The sequence below is a fragment of the Primulina tabacum genome, chromosome 11, assembly GCF_025594145.1.
Source record: "Primulina tabacum isolate GXHZ01 chromosome 11, ASM2559414v2, whole genome shotgun sequence".
NCBI lineage: Eukaryota > Viridiplantae > Streptophyta > Magnoliopsida > Lamiales > Gesneriaceae > Primulina > Primulina tabacum.
Genome location: NC_134560.1, coordinates 24,015,798 through 24,037,680, shown reverse-complemented (window position 1 = coordinate 24,037,680; position 21,883 = coordinate 24,015,798). Strand labels below are relative to the sequence as shown.

Sequence of the window (21,883 nt, the reverse complement as noted above, 5' to 3'; positions counted from 1 at the left end):
TGGGTAGTAAGTAGAAGTTTTCCCTTCAAATGCTCACATGATATATATGTATAAAAGCCATGTTTATGGATATCTAGCTCCTTCCATTGTTATGTTTTTGATATAATTGTCGTTATGTATTCATCGATCAAGGAATACTATTGAATTTATTGATAAACGAGCTAGTAAGACATTGTTGCCTACCAAGTGTTTGTTCATTTGTCTCAATGAAGTTCCTATGAATAAAGTAAAGGATTGATAGTATTTACATGCATGTCAATTGGTCAATTTCATGATGAATGTGTATCTCTCACAGTTTTGATATTTATATCAAAAATATACTTATTACATGGTCACAGGTCACAGGTCACAGGTCACAGAACTATCAATTCATTTCTTTAATTCATGCCAAGAAATTGTTAGAATAAGTGCCCGGCAAGCCAACTTGTGGCTCGGGCGGTATTGACTCTAATGTAAAACAATCTTTATTTTAATAATATTTTACAATTTTATTCGATTATGGCATTATATTTTATATTTATACCCTTGCAAGCTGCATAGATAAATGTTATTCTAAATCACATGGAGATGTGAACCCACGGCTAGCTGTATTCCTGAACCATTGAGGGTCACACAAGTATCGGATTCTGTGTTCCAGTTGAGATAGTCAAATTTCAAGGAGTTGTAATTTGGAAGAAAGGAAGCTTATAAAGGAGTTTATGAGGTGATTCCATAGGATGGAAGAAATTGAAGTTGACATGATTGCTAAATAAGGAAGGAGAGTGGAACTGCGTGTTTTGTGAAGGAGTTCACTAAAACTGACAGCTGCCAAATATGATAACTGCCATATATGTTAAGTTCTAAATTTGGCAAATAAAAATTTTGATCTTCGAAATTTTCGATATTCATTACATGAACAAGATTTGTATTCTTGACACATCGGCGCTCTCGGATCGTCGATCGGGGTTATAATGAGTTTGAAATCATTTATTTAGTGAATTGAGAATTTACTAATTAAATAATTGTGCTAGTAATGGTGACTACTAACATGCACAAATTCTCATTAATATTATAGAGGAGTCTAGAATTAAATTAACTAAGGAGTTAGTTTATAAATTAAATAATAGTTATTTAATTTAATAAATATATATATACATATATATATATTTTATATAGTGATATAAAATATATGTTTATGATATTATTGTATCATATATTATTAAAGGTTAATAAATATATTATATATTAATTAAATGGGAGTTTAAATATAATGAAATTAATAGTCTTTGTGGGAGAGAGACTCCTAATTAGATTAGGATTCTCACTCTATAAATACACCATTATGACTCATTGTTGGTGATGGAAAATTGCACACAAAACCACCACAAATCCTCTCCAATTTCTCCTTCAAATTTACGTCCACCACATGAAATTGGTGATGGAAATCTTGGCCACAATGCAAATTAGTTTGCTTAATTATTGATAAAAATCAATAATTATTTTCTTAATTGTTCATTATGAATCATAAGTGAAAAAAACATGATTGAGAATCATGATGTCACGGCCACTTCAATTCTTGGAGAAGAAAGATTTCAGCCTCAACCTTCCTTCCACTGCCGCGCTGTCGTCGCTGCACCGTCTCCGGATTTTTGGAAATTCGGAGTGATTTCTAGTGCAATCCAAGCGAGGAACAAAGTTTTTGATCGTGGACCTAATTAGGCGATCAAATTTGAAGAGCCGTTCGTAGGGATTTACAAGAAGAGCTATATCCGCCTATACATCGGAATAGTTTGGAGTCCAACGTTAAGAACGCAAAGGTATAATCCTAAACGCCCTATGAATGTTTTTAAACACACAACGCCCAAGAACAAATACTTTTTAACTTTCGCTGCGTCTTGGGTGCGAGAATAAGATGTTCTAACAGAAATACCATCTTTATTGCCTTGAAAGCTATTGTTTATTGAAGATGATATTATAAAATTTTCCATTGCCATAGCCATGTTATTCAAGCCAAGCCTATGTATATGTATTTCTTATTTATAGCTCTCTGCTTACTAAGTTTTATCTCATTCCAGTTAATATCATGTGATGCAGGTGATAAGAAAGCTTGAAATGGATTGTCAAAGGTGAAGAAGTCATATGGCTATAGAAAGGGAAACTTTTGTCATGTCACTCTTATTTTGGTGTAGTGAACATTTGAATTTTTTATTAACATGTATTTTGTAAAATGAATCAAATATATCATGGTGGCTTTTGAAATTATTTTGATGATAATTTTGGGAGTCATTATGTTTACAAGTTTTTTTATTTTCCCTTCAAAATGTAATGCTTCTACGTATGTTATTATTTAAATGTTATTTTCATGTAAGTGGGGTGTTTCAATTGGTATCAGAGCAGTTTCTTCGGACCATATAATACTTCTTCTACCTAAGACAATCCTGTATGTTTAATCCTGCATCTATTGACTTTGACATTGAGGAATGATTCTATTTGATTACCATTGCTATGTAATTTTTTCTCCTATATTTTAAAGTAAGCTCTTGTGTAGGAGAATGCCTCCCAAGCATAAGGGTATTGATAGGGGTGATGAGACTCCAGCGACCGATAAGTCCTCTAAAGTGGTTAAAGAATTTAGTAAGCTCGTGAAAGAGCAAGCCAAAGTGCATGGAGAGCAAATTCAACAATTATTGAGCATACACACTCCAACCCAGGGGTCGTGGCCATGGTAGAGGGAAAGGCGGGATAGAAAGCACCGAAGAGGGATCTATGATCGGTTCAGGAGGATGAACTGTAATCGCCGGTGCCATGAGGTTGCACGGACAATGAGCGGCTCCTGGCAGGCTTCTAGGGGAGGGAACATGAATGAACCGATCCCACACCGGAATGAGAGTGATTCTGAGACTGTTCAATGTAATGGACTGTACAGTTGAATAGGGCTTAAAAGATTTGATATGTACTACTCATATCACGAAGGTGCATCTTCTTTTCGGTAGCTCATCACATAAGAACTCCAAAGTTTAGCGTGGTTGACTAGGGCAATTTTTGGATGAGTGACCTCTTGGAAAGTTTCCCAGGGTGCGTGTGAGTGAGGACATAAGCACGCTGGAAAGACTCGTCTTGGTACAGTGAGGACAGTCGTCGAATCTGAGGCGTTACATGAACCCTCCTGAATTTGTTGGTGGGTCAGATCCACTAGTGGCTCTTGAATGGATAAAGGTAGTGGAAGCTATCTATGATTATTTGAAGTTCAATGATAGAGATAAGATGAGTTGTGCTATCTTTTTGTTGGTGAAGGCTGCTCGTATTTGGTGGGAAGCTACCGAAGTTACTATCAAGGTTCGTGACTTAAAGTGGACCGAGTTGAAGGACTTATTTCATGCCAAGTATTTTTCAAGTGAAGTCAAAGCCAAGAAGGTCAAATAATTTCTTGAATTGAGGCAAGGTACCATGAATGTCAACGAGTACACTTTGAAATTTGAGGAAGGGTGTATCTTTGTCCCCTTCATAGCCGAGAATAACAAAGATAAGGGAGAACACTTCCTTCGTGGGTTGAGGCTAGAAATTAGGCAGGATGTTCATAAGTCAAAAGTTGTCACATATCAAGATATCTTTGAGAGAGCATTACTTGCTGAACAAGAAATTGAGAAAGAGCGGCAGCTAAGAAGGCAAACTTTCCAAGCAAGAGGTCAAGGAGCAAGTGGTAATGTACGAGGCGGCCACAAGGGAAAGGGTAAGATGGAGCCAAGTGGCAAGGCTCTGTTGTCTTCCTCGGATCCTGTGAGACCATTGTGTCCTAAGTGTGGTAAGCCACACAAGGGAGAGTGTTTTATTGGCAGTGGCAGATGTTACATATGCAAAGAACTAGGACACACGGCACATAAGTGTCATATTTCTTCGGATAAAGGAAGAGTACAAGGCAGGATTTTTGCAATGACAAAAGAGGGTGCTAATCCTGATTCTTCGGTAATATTTGGTAATATTCTAATATCCGGCAAGGAAGCACTTACATTGATTGACACTGGTGTGACTCATTCCTTTATGTCTGAAGTGTTTATGAACTCTTTATCTGTTGAACCTGCTATCATGCCTTTACATTTCAATATTGTGTTACCTTCTTGAGATGAAATTTGGCAAACTTGTATTCTTAAGACTTGTGCGGTACAAATGGGTATGAGATTATTTTTTGCTGATTTGATTGTTATTCAGATGGTTGCCTTTGATGTCATACTAGGTATGGATTGCTTGTCTGCTTACCGTTCAATGATTGACTGTGTGAGAAAGACAGTGAAGTTTTTAAATGATGATCATGAGAGTGAAGTGTTTGTTGATTTAGGTTCTTCGTTGAGTATACCTATTATTTCTTGTTTGCAAGCTATTAAACAGTTGAACAAGGGGTGTATTTGTTTTCTATCTTCGGTATTGGATGTTAGAAGAGAAGATAAATTGCAATTGCAAGATATTGATGTAGTGCAGGATTATCCTGACGTATTTGCTAATGATGTACCTGGATTACCACCTGATCGAGAGGTAGAGTTTGTTATTGAATTGATTCCAAGTACAACTCCAATTTCTATGGCTCCTTACAGGATGGCTCCGACCGAGATGAAAGAATTAAAGAATCAATTGCAGGAGCTATTAGACAAAGGTTTCATCCGCCCTAGTTCCTCTCCTTGGGGAGCTCCAGTTTTATTTGTAAAAAAGAAAGATGGATCGTTGAGATTATGTATTGATTATCTAGAACTGAACAAGGTAACTATTAAGAATACATATCCTTTGCCACGGATTTACGATTTGTTTGATCAATTGCAAGGAGCATCTATATTCTCGAAAATTGATCTCTGGTCCGGGTATCATCAATTGAAGGTAAAAGAGGAGGATATACCGAAGACTGCGTTTAGAACGAGGTATGGTCATTATGAATTTTTGGTGATGTCGTTTGGACTAACCAATGCTTCTTCAGTTTTCATGGACTTAATGAATCGTGTTTTCAAATCTTATTTGGATAACTTTGTCATTGTGTTTATTGACAACATCTTAATCTATTCCAAGACACGAGAACTTCATAGCGAGCATTTAAGGACCGTGTTGCAGCTTTTGAGGGATAAGCAACTATATGCTAAGCTAAATAAATGCGAGTTCTGGTTGGAGCTGGTGATATTTTTGGGCCACATCCTTTCGAAAGAAGGAATATCAGTGGATCTTTCTAAGATTGTGTCACACCCTTACTCTGTACTTGACATGATTACCATAATCAAAACAGGATTTAATTAATATATCTATATTATGAAGCAATTCAAAACAAGGGGCATCAATTTGGCGGTTTATAAAAATTTTGGCATGATGTCCCTATATTTTGTAAAAGCAAAAAACTCAACTCAAGCAACAACATCAAGCATATTTTCATACACAACCATACACCATATTGTTATATATATACATATTCACATATACAAGCATACTTTGTATCATCATAAACATCGTAAAACTTGTTCAAACCCTGACATATTTTAGTACAATACATATGCGGAAGCTATACTATAATAAGTTCCAATTCTTGTCGATGTGAGGCACGTCACAAGCATCCATTAGCGAACCGACATCCTACGTCTCTTCACTACCTGATTCTGTAATACATGAGCTACGTGAGTTTATAAAACTCAATAAGTTGGCACTTGTACTTATCAATATTCGTCAAAGGAACATACATATCAAGTCGTGACTACAATGAATCTTTAAACCATGTCATATGATAGCATATATTCATGTTCATTTTTGTACTTGAGCCTCATTAGTTGACCTCTACTACCGTGCTTGCTTTATTATATAGATACAACTGTGTTGGACGGCAGGGAGCAACCTTTGGCAACCCCATGCCCCATGAACATATATCGGCCAATAGGTTTGGTGGACTTAAAACCACCCATTATGTCAACAAGCTCTATATCATGTAAAAATCAGTCCTTTTTCCTTTCATGTTCATGTTTATGTTCATAACATAGCACACATCATCAATATTAATGAGTTTCTTACATATTTAATACATAACAATGGAATATGATGCTATGTTTTCATCAATAAGATACTAATAATGTACATATAAAAATAATCAATGGGAAGTATTTGAATTCATAATATTACTCATGTATTACTTCAAGAACATGCCAACTTACAGTCCAAGCGTAATAATACTTGTTTGAGACGATTTTTCTCGCTCCTATGCTGTCAAACATATTAATAATTCAATTACTATGTCTATTCTAGGTGAAGTTTGCTCCTCTACATTTATAATAAGAAAAAGAGATGAAAACTTACACCCTTATGAAGTTCTTGTGATGGAGAACTAAGTTCCTACTTCAAAATGATGAAAGGAATGAAGAAAGGAGCTTTGGAGGAAGATTTATTGAAGTTCTCTCGAGTTCCTTGCTGTTAAGGAGTTGAGAAATGGTGGAAATGGCTTGGACAAATCGATACTTATCTTTTCTTATGCAAGTCGGCGCTCGGGCGGTCATTTTCTACCGCCCGGGTGCGGAATGTTATGTAATGCCCGGGATTATATTTACTGTAATCTGAGAACAATCTGAAATGATTCATGGATTAATTAAGGTAAAGACGCGAAAGATATGCGCGAGGGAGGTGCTATTCGTGCATATGCGCGACCTAGTGCGCACACATACGCGATTCGGGCAGAAGACCCCGCGCATATGCGCGGCATGAGGGCGCGCATATGCGCGAGGTGTTCAGTAACCAAAGTGATTGTCCAGAGGACCTCGCGCATATGCGCCGGCGGAAGGCGCGCATATGCGCGAGTGGTAGAATGCACGAGACAGTAGGTCTCGCGCATATGCGCGACTTATGTGCGCGCATATGCGCGAGCAGTCCAGTAGCTGATTTCCGGATAGAGCTTCCGGCGCATATGCGCGGGGCTTAGGCGCGCATATGCGCGCAACATGCAGAACGAAAATGAGCCACTTGGTCTTGGAATGCTCGAAGATGTATATATATGTATAAATCATGAATTTGTTTCAGAATTCATAAGAAACGAAGAAAAGGAAATTAGGAAAGCTTCTGAAATCCTTACGCCTTTTTATTTCAATCCGTCCGTCAGATTTTGAATCCGACTTCAGTACTGGGTTCCTAGCGACGACAACTACAACTGGACGTAAGTGTTGCTACGTTTAGATATGATTTGAAATTATGATATTGTCAGAATTGAATAGGAATCATATATGGAGTTTCTGATACAGTGGACATCGTATATTTGAAGTCAGATCAAAGAACAGATTGTGTATGTATTTGTTATGATTTTCGGAGTCGATTTGATTGAGATTTGATATCAGATTTGTATTATTATCAAGTATGAGTTACAGGAATTGATATCTGTTGATTTATATTGCGTGGTATATTTATATGGTACCGTTATGCCGTTGAAACAGAATTCGATTAGGTTCTGATTTTATCTGATATTGATTATGAGCCGTATTATTATATCTGTGATGTTGAAATTGACGGGGTTATCGAGGTTGTATTATCATGCCGTCGAAACATCAGTGAAGTGATATTGATCAGATTCAGTATTGATTGAGATTTTATTATGGTGTCGTGATATCGATCAGATTAGGTATTGAATTGAGTTATACATTGATACAGTATATTCGATATTGTTATTGCCAGATTGATATCGACAGACAGTGAGTCCAAAGCTTCGACAGAATCAGACTGAAGATGGACAAAGTTGAGTTTGAGACTTCGTCTTCGTCAGACCGAGAAGAGAAAGGTATAAGTCAATGTGGTACCGGGAGATCGACTCGAGTATAGTATGATATACTTGAGTTTCCTTAAATCACATACTTCTTATGATTATGTTCATTGATTTGACTTGATATGCTTGTTCTATGAATGTATAGAAAGCAGGTATTAGTCGAGTGATCTTGTGACAGAAGTACCTGATAGTGGCGGGATCGCCACGGGCACATTGCACGATGTCACAAGATAGTAAATTGGCGAAAGTGCCAATGTCTATCACGTATAGGTCACTGGACGATTGGCAATCGATGTGAATAGAATTGGAGTTTCTTCTGTTACTGGTGATCGATACCATATCAATGTGGATAAAATTGGAGTTTTTTCTATTACTGGTGATTGATATAGAATGCCAACGTCTGGAAATCGGGATCCCTAGACTAGGATTGAGTCTAGTCTGAGTTTAAGAGTTACGGATATTGATTCATTGATTGATGTTGATTTATGTTCCCGATTATGGTACATGTTTAGAGTAAGGGTTATTGTTTATATTAATTCATGTTTCGGATTATGATACATGCTACGAATATTTGATTCATGTTCTGATTTTGATACATGTTATGAATATCTGTTATATGCTTTTATATTGTTTATATGATTGCATGTATACATGATTTATACTGGGAATGTAATTCTCCCCGGAGTTATCCGGCTGTTGTCTTGTTTGTATGCGTGCATGACAACAGGTGGGACAGGATCAGGGTCAAGAAGAGAACGAGGCTGGACTGATAGCGTGGAGATCCGGGCTCAGAAATAAATTAGGAGTCAGCACTGATATGTAGTTGAACCTAGTTGGATTATTGTAGACAATACAGGACTTGTATGTTTATATTTAATATGTAATTCAGATTGACTTACATAACGTTTCCGCTTTGTATTTTAAAAAAAAAATTTAGACCCTGTTTATTATAATTGATTGATTAATTCTAAGAACTGATTAAAAACTTTAATTAACGTCCGGATCCCCACAACAGGTGGTATCAAAGCTTTAGGTTCCAGAACAATAGGTTCTAGAACTGTAGGTTCTTGAGACTGAGATAGAAGCTAGTGAGCGGGATAGAATGTGTTTTCTTTCCTTGCATGTGATTGCTAGCATGTGATTTATTATAATGTTGAATTATATTGCAGTATGTTTTACTGTTTTGGAAGATACATGTTACCTGAATATCTGAGTTGATTTGGTAATGTGTATTATTTGAAAATGGATCAAAACCAATTCTTGATCAGAGGTAAGCTGATCAGAAAGGGGCTGAGATGGATTTATCTCATGTGATTGCTAACTTTTGTGATTATCAGATATACCTCCGAGAAGAATTCGAGAATTGGGTAGTACTTCGAGTAATCAGATGGATGTGTCAGAAACTCCGATGGAAACAATGATGACGAGGTTTCAGTTGTTTCAACCGCCGATTCTGAAGGGTACTGAGACACCAGTCGATTGTGAGAATTGGTTAGAGGATATAGAATTGCTATTTGAATTTCTGGGTTTCACAGATGATTGTAGAGTTAAACTGATTGGGCACCAGTTACGGGAAATCGCAAGGAGTTGGTGGCTGGTAACCAAAGAAGCTTTAGAACAGCGTGGTCCAGTGATTACGTGGAAAGTTTTTAAAGTTGAATTCTATCAAAGATTCTTCCCCGTATCATATAGACAGGATAAAAGTGCAGAGTTTGCAAATCTGAGACAGGGTCAGTTGAATATTTATGAGTATTTGGCCCAGTTCTTCACCTTGCTACGTTTTGCCCCTCACGTGGCTAGAAATGATGCAGCTATGTTTGATCAGTTCATCCAGGGATTGAATCCAGAGATACGTACATTGGTGAATAAGAAGCAACCGATAATTTTGCTGACACTCTGAACAGAGCTAAAAGAGCAGAAACAGTTCTGATGAGACAAAAGGAAGCTTCGTATGTTCTTTCAACCCCGAAACCACTGCAACTACCTCCCCGAATCGAGATTGGTAGCAGCAGTAGTGAAAAGAAAGAACAGTTGAAAGCTCGAAAGAAGCAGTTCAAGAAGTTAGGGAGCGGTTTATCTAGCTCCAGTAGTTCTAGCCCAAGTTATACATGAGTTTATTGTAGCACTTGTGGAGGAAGACATTCCACAGAGCAATGCCGAGGTGTGTCTGGAAGTTGCCACATCTGTCGTCAGCCAGGACATTTTGCTAGAGTATGTCCACTGAGAGATTTCCGAAGATCTCAGGGAGCAGAATCATATGGTTATGGTGACCGAGGAACAGACCCAGGATGCACTTGATGATATAATGACAGGTAACTGTTCTTTTGTGATTATTTTGCATATGTATTGATAAATACTAAAGCATGCCCTACGATTATTTTTGAATGAATTGTATTGATAGATGCTTGATCTGTTGGGTCTGTATTAACTGTAGTATTGATTTTTTTACCTTTTGGGGGAAAAGTTGATATCAGTGAATTCTTTAAAATATCGTATACTGCAGTAGGATAGGAATGAGATCGAGGTAGACTGTGTGTACTTGTGTTGTCTGATTCTGATTGCATGATTGATATTATTATGCTGACCAAATATAGAAGTATTGTAAATTCTTGCCAGGAGATGGTAAGAATCGGACCTGAAATGGCCGAAGAATGAATAATGTACGGTAAGGATTCTTGATTTGAATTCCTTTGATATCCGTATTACCTATGATTCGATGATTATCAAAGGGAATGGAGTAATTCCTTATGTATTCAGTGGATTATTAAAACTGAGCGTATCATGGACTGATTTGCCAGTAGCAGGAGAATTGCTAAAGTCTTCCTAGATGAGGTTCCGGGTTTGCCGTATATCAGGGAGAGTGATTTCAGCCTTGATTTGATATCAGGTACTATTCCTATTATTAGAATTCCAGACAGGATGATGTTGATTGTATCGGAAGAATTGACATATTAGTTAGAAGATTTACTGCCTGAGAGTTAGAGTTACATCTGATTGTGTGTTTCTCTGTAAATTATTTCAGTTCAGTTATGGGTGGATGAATCCTATGTTCAGAGGTATTCTGATGATTTTATGCCGTTTATCTATGATATTTTGATATAATTGTGGCATATGACTGACTGAATTGAATACCTTGTATTGAATGATCTGATACCTGAAATTGGTGTATACAGAAATTGTTCAGATATGAGTTTTGACTGAAACAGATTGTATTTGTGGGAGGTAATATCCGATTATAGTATATCGATTGATCTTGACACAGTTGAGGCTGTGATCAGTGATTGAGGACGACACCGATGACAGAAAAGTCAGAAATTCATATTTGTCTGCGGTTAGCAAATTATGATATGTGACTGTTGTTGTGAAATTGCTTGAGAATTGTTATTGTTCTAAAACAATATTAAAGACAGATTATATTTTTTGGGGGAAATTACATCCGAAGATGATATAGCAGTTGATCTAAACAAAGTCGAAGATGTGATACAGATTATTGGGAATCGTTGAGAGTATATACAGTTCAAGCCGAATCAGAGCTAAACTCGCGAATTAAAGCAGTTCAGAAATTTGATCAGAATGTTCAGAACTCGGTTTCGATAATCAGAACAGGGTATTGATCAAAATATCAGGTAGGTGATACTGTATTGTATGTGAATAACCGACTTGTTTGTGCCTAATATTTCGAATCTGAAACGACAGATATGATCAGAAATGTGCCATATTTAATTCAACATTTATTCTGATGATAGAAAAATGTAGACTGACTTGAACTGACTGATGTTAGGGAAACAGATGAAATCAGTTGTAGCAGAATTTGTACTGAAATGTCTAAATTGCCGACAGGGGAAAACATGAGATTGGTTATATCGATTATCGATTATTGAATAGAAATGGGAGTACATTTCTATAGATTTCGTAATGAAACTACCGAAATCTTTTCAAGATTGGGATGCGATGTGATTGTTATTAATAGATTGCGTGAATTTGCATATATTATTTGTACATGAAGACTTACGGATATGACCAGTCGATGGAGATTTATGTCAGAAAAGAGGATAAATTGTACTGAATGCCAAAGTTGATTATATCAGACTGTGATTTTCGTTTGATTTTGTAATTTTGGCAGAGTATACAATAAACTCTTTCACTTATCGTCTATAGATCGATAGATAGTTGGAGCAACTATCCTGGAACTGGAGGATATCCAGGAATCGTAGTGCTGGATTTTAGCACTAGTTGAGGCGATGTGTTGTCACTCTTTGAATGATTGTAAGACAATAGCTATCAGATAAGTATTGAAATAGCATCAGTCGAGGCATTGTACAGTGAGGACTGCAGATTTTCTTCGTATAAGAATAATATTTGCGAGATACCTGAGATTGGATCGAATCGAATTAGAGATATGAAAAAGAAATTGAAACCGACTCAGAGGAAAATGAAGACAGCTCAAAATAAATAGACTGAATATATCAACGTCGGATGATGACTGTTGATATTTAAAACTGGAAAATTGAATGTAACCTTGACTGGGAGTACCGGATTTGATAATAGAGGATAATATTGATTTGTTATGAGTCGGTAATTGGTATATACAGATGTTGTATAGCCAATGTTCTGAGATCGATTCTATCAGAATTACTTCAAGTTGTATTATGAGATTATACTTCTTGCATTAATATTCCAGATTGGAGTTAGAGATTCAGGAAAGAAGAATAATCCAGAATGAAGAATATTCCGCTGTTGGAAGTACAGTACAATCATCAGGGCATCGAAGAGGCTACCTGGAAGACTGAGTCTGATAGTAGGTAGCGATGTTCAGAATTATTACACTGAAAGGAGTTATTACTGATTCTATTTTACATTTCTTTCTTTATCTGATTTGATTGCCTGTGATTTCGGGAACGAAATCGTATCTTAGGGGGGGAGAAAATGTATGCCCGGGATTATATTTATTGTAATCTGAGATTAATCTGAAATTATTCATGGATTAATTAAGGTAAATATAGATGGAATGGATTAGGCCGGGAAAGACGCGAAAATATGTGCGAGGGAGGTGCTATTCGCGCATATGCGCGACCTAGTGCGCACACATGCGCGATTCGGGCAGAAGACCCCGCGCATATGCGCGACGTGAGGGCGCGCATATGCGCGAGGTGTCCAGTAACCAAAGTGATTGTCCAGAGGACCTCGCGCATATGCGCCGGCGGAAGGCGCGCATATGCGCGAGTGGTAGAATGCACGAGACAGTAGGTCTCGCGCATATGCGCGACTTATGTGCGCGCATATGCGCGAGCAGTCCAGTAGCTGATTTCCGGATAGAGCTTCCGGCGCATATGCGCGGGGCTTAGGCGCGCATATGCGCGCAACATGCAGAAGGAAAATAAGCCACTTGGTCTTGGAATGCTCGAAGATGTATATATATGTATATATCATGAATTCGTTTCAGAATTCATAAGAAACGAAGAAAAGGAAATTGGGAAAGCTTCTGAAATCCTTACGCCTTTTTATTTCAATCCGTCCGTCAGATTTTGAATCCGACTTCAGTACTGGGTTCCTAGCGACGACAGCTACAACTGGACGTAAGTGTTGTTACGTTTAGATATGATTTGAAATTATGATATTGTCAGAATTTAATAGGTATCATATATGGGGTTTCTGATACAGTGGACATCGTATATTTGAAGTCAGATCGAAGAACAAACTGTGTATGTATTTGTTATGATTTTCGGAGATGATTTGATTGAGATTTGATATCAGATTTGTATTATTATCAAGTATGAGTTACAGGAATTGATATCTGTTGATTTATATTGCGTGGTATATTTATATGGTACCGTTATGCCGTTGTAACCGAATTCGATTAGGCTCTGATTTATCTGATATTGATTATGAGCCGTATTATTATATCTGTGATGTTGAAATTGACGGGGTTATCGAGGTTGTATTATCATGCCGTCGAAACATCAGTGAATTGATATTGATCAGATTCAGTATTGATTGAGATTTTATTATGGTGTCGTGATATCGATCAGATTAGGTATTGAATTGAGTTATACATTGATACAGTATATTCGATATTGTTCCTGCCAGATTGATATCGACAGACAGTGAGTCCAAAGCTTCGACAGAATCAGACTGAAGATGGACAGAGTTGAGTTCGAGACTTCGTCTTCGTCAGACCGAGAAGAGAAAGGTATAAGTCAATGTGGTACCGGGAGATCGACTCGAGTATAGTATGATATACTTGAGTTTCCTTAAATCACATACTTCTTATTATTACGTTAATTGATTTGACTTGATATGCTTGTTCTATGAATGTATAGAAAGCAGGTATTAGTCGAGTGATCTTGTGACAGAAGTACCTGATAGTGGCGGGATCGCCACGGGCACATTGCACGATGTCACAAGATAGTAAATTGGCGAAAGTGCCAATGTCTATCACGTATAGGTCACTGGACGATTGGCAATCGATGTGGATAGAATTGGAGTTTCTTCTATTACTGGTGATCGATACCATATCAATGTGGATAGAATTGGAGTTTCTTCTATTATTGGTGATTGATATAGAATGCCAACGTCTGGAAATCGGGATCCCTAGACTAGGATTGAGTCTAGTCTGAGTTTACGAGTTACGGATATTGATTCATTGATTGATGTTGATTTATGTTCCTGATTATGGTACATGTTTAGAGTAAGGGTTATTGTTGATATTAATTCATGTTTCGGATTATGATACATGCTACGAATATTTGATTCAAGTTCTGATTTTGATACATGTTATGAATATCTGTTATATGCTTTTATATTGTTTATATGATTGCATGTATACATGATTTATACTGAGAATGTAATTCTCCCCGGAGTTATCCGGCTGTTGTCTTGTTTGTATGTGTGCATGACAACAAGTGGGACAAGATCAGGGTCAAGAAGAGAACGAGGCTGGACTAAATAGCGTGGAGATCCGGGCTCAGAAATAAATTAGGAGTCAGCACTGATATGTAGTTGAACCTAGTTGTATTATTGTAGACAATACAGGACTTGTATGTTTATATTTAATATATAATTCAGATTGATTTACATAACGTTTCCGCTTTGTATTTTTTTAAAAAAAAATTTAGACCCTGTTTATTATAATTGATTGATTAATTCTAAGAACGATTAAAAACTTTAATTAACGTCCGGGTCCCACATGTTCTGTAAAAATATTGAACTTGAATTGCACCGGCGCTCGGGCGGTCATTTTCTACCGCTGGGGCGCCACTTGTTCTGCTTCTGCGCACTGATTCATCAAATATCGCTCCAGAAATGTATTTTCCATTCATAATTGGAAAAAAAGTACACATGAAAGTTATAGCCCTATATCTTGGCTTGAATCTCCAACTGGTTTCATGTCATTTGGAGGTGTGAGTAAAACGTTATGCTTATTCTCCCAACATGTGTCTGTGAAGGAATGACGATACACACGACACACTTCGAGGCACTTTTGGCTTGTCTTCCACAATGATTTTGACAAAACCCAAAGCATGAAAGTTGTAGCATTATTTCTTTTCTTTCTAATGGTTATGGCCTCACACAATTTGGATCAATATTTAAATGATTATGCTAAAGCTGGTAAGAACTACCGTATTTTCATCATTTCCTACCAACTTCGTTACACTACTTCTACCTACACATCTTACCATCACTATTTAAACACATATTCATTCTCAATACACCATGGACAATATAAATATCATGTTCAATCTCAATATTGATACCTCAATCATCACGTCAAATCTAATGAGCTAAATAACTACATAATAAACGACATAAACGCATTATTATCATTTGTATGAGTAACCGGGCATTACAATTCTCCCCTCCTTCAAAGAATTTCGTCCTCGAAATTTTACATACCATATAGTTCAGGATATCTCTGTTGAATCTCGTCTTCTCGCTCCCAAGTTGCTTCTTCAATTGCATGATTGCGCCATAACAGTTTTACCAAGGGTATTTCCTTGCCTTGTAACACTTTTGATTTCCTATCGAGGATTTGGACTGGTCGTTCTTCATACGAGAGATTCGATGCAAGCTTTAATGGTTCGTAATAAAGAACGTGAGAATGATTGGCCAAATATTTCCGTAGCAAGGAAACATGAAAAACGCTATGAACATTTGACAAGTTCGGTGGTAAAGCAACTCGGTAGGCCCTGTCTCCTATTCTTTCCAAGATTTCAAATGGACCGATATATCTTGGACTCAATTTTTCCTTCTTACCAAAACATAAAATGCACTTCAATGGTGATATCTTTATAAATACATGGTCACCAACCTGAAATTCCAGTCGACGACGTCGCACATCAGCGTAGCTTTTCTGTCGGCTTTGGGCAGTATGCATTCTTTCTCTGATTTTGGTTACTAATTCGGCTGTCTGTTGTACCAATTCAGGGTTTAATGTACCGGAGAGTGACATTTTCTACCATATAATGCAGTATATGGTGCCATTCAAATACTTGACTGGTAGCTATTATTATATGTAAACTCAGCCGATGGTAGTTTACTGTCCCAACTACCTAGGAAGTCAATAGTAAAGGCCCTCAACATATCTTCTAAGATCTGATTCACTCGTTCTGATTGTCCATCAGTTTGAGGGTGAAATGCTGTACTAAATGCCAATCGAGTTACCATAGCATGATGTAAACTCTTCCAAAATGCAGATGTAAATTTGGGATCTCTATCGATACAATGAACACTGGTATGCCATGAAGTCTCACTATCTCTTTGATGTATTCTTCAGCATATTGATTCATCGTGTATGCGGTCTTCACCGGAAGAAAGTGAGCTGATTTTTTAAGTCGATCCATAATAACCCATAGAGCATTGAATCTTCTTTGTGTTCTTGGCAAACCAAGAATGAAATCCATCGTGATATGCTCCCATTTTCATTAAAGAATAGACAATGGTTTCAGGAGTCTTGCTGGTCTTTGATGTTCAGTCTTGACCTGTTGACAAGTTAGACATTGTGCAACAAATTGAGCAATGTCCTTTTTCACAACTGGCCACCAAAATAATGGTTTCAAATGTTTGTACATTTTGGTGCCTCCTGGATGTACTGAGTAGGGAGTAGCATGTGCATCAATAAAAATGTCGGTCTTGATTGTTCCTTGTTTCGACACAAACAATCTACCTCGATATGTCCATATTCCTTCCCCATTCAATTCAAAATTCGATTGTCCTTTATCCTCATCTCGCTGCCTCAGTTGTTGTAATTCAGTATCTGTATTTTGTTCGGCCTTGATTCTGTCTGCAAGCATTGGTCGAACCATGAGGGATGATAATTGGATTGCAGTTCCCTTTGGCATAACATCAATCTTCAAATTCTGTAAATCCCATAGGATTTGTTCTTGTACTTGCATTCCAGCAACAGAACTGGACTTTCGACTTAACGCATCTACAACAACATTAGCTTTAACTGGATGATAGTTAATAACACAATCATAATCTCTCACTAATTCCAACCAACGTCGTTGACGCATATTCAATTCTTTTTGTGTGAATAAATATTTCAAACTCTTATGGTCCTTATATATTTCACACCATTCGCCATACAGATAATGGCGCCATATTTTCAATACAAATACCACTACTGCCAGTTCTAAATCATGTGTGGGATAATTCTTTTCATATTCCTTCAATTGTCCTGAGGCATAAGCGATCACCTTCCCGTGCTGCATTAAAATTGCTCCTAAACCTTGTTTCGAAGCATTACTGTATACCACAAAATCTCATGGTCCATCTGGTATAGCAAGGACTAGTGCTGATGTCAATTTTGCCTTTAATTCTTGGAAACTACGATCACATGATTCGTTCCATAAAAATTTCACATTCTTTCCTGTTAAAGCAGTCAAAGGCAATGCAATCTTAGAAAATCCCGCTATAAACCGCCAGTAATAACTAGCTAACCCAAGAAAACTACGTACCTCGGTAATAGTGTTAGGTCGTAGCCAGTTATTACCAGCTTCAATCTTGCTTGGATCCACTGATATACCTTCTTTTGAGATAATATGGCCTAAGAATGCTACTTGTTCAAGCAAAAATTCGCATTTCTTCCATTTGGCATATAAATGTTTATCCTTCAAAGTCTGCAAAACTAATTTCAGATGTTCTCGATGCTCCTCTACAGTTCGTGAGTAGATGAAAATATCATCTATAAACACAATCATAAACTTGTCTAGAAATGGCTTGAAAATTCTGTTCGTTAAATCCATAAAAGCTGTTGGTGCATTTGTTAGTCCAAATGGCATTACAAAAAATTCATAATGCCCGTACCTGGTTCGGAAGGCAGTCTTTGAGATATCATCTGATTTCACTTTTAGTTGATGATAGCCTGATCGTAAATCAATCTTCGAAAAGATGGCAGCTCCTTGTAATTGATCAAACAAATCATCAATTCTAGGGAGTGGATATTTATTTTTGATTGTCGCCTTGTTCAACTCCCGATAATCAATACATAGACGAAGTGTACCGTCTTTCTTTTTCACAAAAAAAAACAGGTGCACCCCACGGTGAAAAACTCAGTCTAATAAACCCTTTTTCGAGTAACTATTTCTAATGTTCTTTATATTCTTTCATTTCTGTAGGAGCTAATCGATAAGGAGCTTTTGAGATCGGATGAGTTCCTGTCACAACATCAATCACAAATTCGATCTCCCTATCTGGGGGTAAGCCTGTTACATCATCAGGAAATACCTCTGGAAATTCACAAACAACATCTGTATCTTTTAATTCACGAACAGGTGGATCAATAGTTAGCACAGATGCTAAACATCCTTGACACCCCCCTTCTGTAGTAATTTACAAGCCTTCATACAAGAGATTATTCGAAGATATAAGGATATACATGCACTTGCTACTGTGAATGGTTCAGCTCCTACTGGTGCAAACATGATCACTTTTATGCCACAATCAATAGTAACTCTGTACTTCGAGAGCCAATCCATTCCCAATATCACATCAAAATCGGTCATTTTCAAAACTATCAATTCAGCATACATCTGATGGCCTTGGACATATATTGGACACCCTCGCACAATCTGATTTGTAAGTAATTCTTGCCCGGAAGTTAGGGCTATGGCTAGTTGTGTCTCTGTTGTACTTGTTGTAATGCGCAGTCTCCTTACAAACGATTCCGAAATAAAATAATGTGTGGCTCCTGAAACTAGTAAAACAATAGCAGTGATACCAGAAATCAAGAACATACTAGTGATCATCGATGTATCCGCATCCACTTCCTCTTAAGTCATGGAGAAAAGGTGTCCCTGTACTTTCTCAAAACTCCCTGGACAATTCCTAGTGAGATGCCCTGGCTTTTTGCAACGATAATAAACATTGGAACCTTGCATACATTCCTCGCCGTGAAGTTTTCCACATTTAGGACAAGGTGGTATGTCCTGTTCTTCACGTGGATGGGGATCTTTGCCACGGGATTCCTCGGGTCTAGTACCTCAGTTATCAGTATTTTTGCCTTGTCCTGTTCCTTGGCTCTTCTGAAAGTACTGCTGCCTTCGCTGTTGCCTATCTCTGTCAATGTATTGTTCGTCCTGTTCTGTCATAAGTGCTCTTTCCACTATCTCCCCGTATGTAGCAACTTTCGACATTCGTACATCTCTTTTAATCTCATAGCGAAGTCTCCGCATAAAGTGTTCGCCCTTACTAGTGTCATCTTGTGCAATATATGGTACATATTGGACTCCAGCCTCGAATTGTTGTATATATTCAGTCATTGACATGGTTCCTTGCTTCAAATTAAGGAAATCACTGGCTTTCTTGGCTCGTACATCTTTACTGAAATACTTGTTGTAAAACACGGTTTTGAAAGTTTCCCATGTCAATGGTGTCGTAGGTAATGTCACCCTTGCACTCTCCCACCATATTCTTGCATGCTTTGTTAATAAAAATATGGCACACGTTACTTTGTCTGCATATTTCATATGAAGGTAGATGAAGATGGACTCCAATGATTTAATCTATTCTTCTGCTACTGTTGGATCGGTGCTTCCCATGAATTCCAGAGGATTCAGACCTCGAAAACGATCATACACATCTGTTTGAACAGGTCCTTGTCTGGGTAGCAGGGCTTGTGCGTGTGCCTACTCATGAGTAGTCCGTTGCATCTCAAGTAATTGCTGTATCTGCTCCCCATGGACTTTCGCTTGTTGTTGGATCAATTGAGCAAAGTCATCTATAGGTCGTGGCACACTGCCCTCACCTTCGACTGCTGGGGCCTTGCCCTTAGATGACTCTCCTTTATGTACCTTCCGTTTAGGTGGCATGGTTTTTTATCTTAACCTACATATAGGTCACGTAGAAACAGATAACTTAGCATAAACTATGGGATACAAAGATACTAACTTGCCGAGTTCCCCATGCATGGATGAAGTGCAGTGTCTTCCCTGTCGAAGAACCGTGGGCTCTGATGCCATATAAAATGTCACACCCTTACTCTATACTTGACATGATTACCATAATCAAAATAGGATTTGAATGATATAACTATATTATGAAGCAATTCAAAACAAGGGGCATCAATTTGACGGTTTATAAAATTTTTGGCATGATGTCCCTATATTTTGTAAAAGCCAAAAACTCAACTCAAGCAACAACATCAAGCATATTTTCATACACAACCATACACCATATTGTTATACATATACATATTCACATATACAAGCATACTTTGTATCATAATAAACATCGTAAAACTTGTTGAAACCCTGACATATTTTAGTACAATACATATGCGGAAGTTATACAATAATAAGTTCTGGTTCTTGTCGAGGTGAGAAACGTCACAAGCATCCATTAGTGAACCGGCATCCTACGTCTCTTCACTACCTAATCATGTAATACATGAGCTACGTGAGTTTATAAAACTCAATAAGTTGGCACTTGTACTTATCAATATGCCTCGAAGGAACATACATATCACGTCATGACAACAATGAATCTTTAAACCGTGTCATATGATAGCATATATTTATGTTCATTTTTATACTTGTGGGGACCCAGACGCTAATTCATGTCTTAATCATTATTAATGTCAAATATAACAATTAAGAAAAGTGGGACTAATAATTTTTTTTCTTTTTAAATTATAAATGCGGAAACGTAACAGTAATCTATCTGATATACATGTCAAAGTCAAAGTACAATCATGTACTACATTTCTCTATCTCAACTAGGTTCAACGACTATATATCCAGTGCTGAATCCTATTCTGCTTCTGGGCCCGGATCTCCACGCTAACTAAAATCTCTCATCCTCTTCCTGATCCTGATCATGTCCCACCTGTTGTCAGGCACACATACAAACAATACAACAGCCGGATAACTCCGGTGAGAGCATAATCCCAGTATAAATCAACGAACATGCAATCATATAAAAGCATATATAAAGCATGAAATACATATCCATAACATGTATTAAGTTCTGAAACATGAAATGATATCATACTGTAAATCACTCATGACTCATCATCTCATACTCGAATCATTTCTAATCTAGGGATCCCGGTTTCTGGTCATTGTCTCATGTATCGAATCTTAGTGATAGGAATGAATCAACCCCTAAGAGACATCGATATATGTAGAACCCGTAACTTAGACTACGTATAAACCATGTATAATTCTAGTATTTAAATTAAAATGATTTTTTTGTTGCATGAGTATTTAAAGTGCCTTTCTTTAAAGTTAATTATTTCATTTCAATAGTTTTAATTTTATTCTTTCAGTTATTTCAGTGAGGCCGGACTGGAGTTGGAGTTTAGAGATAAAATTTAAGATTTAGAAATCATTTCCAGAATTTATTTTAGCTAGCAAATAAGTGCATTTAAGTTAAAAAGGAGGTTTGAGGATTTAATTTAATTACTTGATGTGAGTAGAAAATAAATTTATTTAAGTTCTTTAATTAAGGGGTTAGTTCACTAAATTAATTAAGGGATAGGTAAGGCTCTTAAGTTATTAAAATTTATCAACTAAACAACATTTCCCCTTCATTTTTATTGTGTAAATTCGGCCACCCTTAATTGATTAGGCATTGATATGCCAACTCACCCTTTGACCCGTTCTTTGTTATTTTAGCATGCTAACCTTTTAATTATTAATCAACCTT

The 21,883-nt window shown here is 37.2% G+C and overlaps 1 protein-coding gene across 1 annotated transcript; it reads left to right on the top strand.

Moving 5' to 3' along the window:
- The first annotated feature begins 3,426 nt into the window (after positions 1–3,426).
- Positions 3,427–4,640, top strand: LOC142519701 (uncharacterized). Its single transcript, XM_075622732.1, has 3 exons — positions 3,427–4,083; positions 4,186–4,506; positions 4,566–4,640. Exons 1-3 carry the CDS (start codon positions 3,427–3,429, stop codon positions 4,638–4,640), a joined length of 1,053 nt encoding a protein of 350 aa, XP_075478847.1.
- The last annotated feature ends 17,243 nt before the right edge of the window (positions 4,641–21,883 follow it).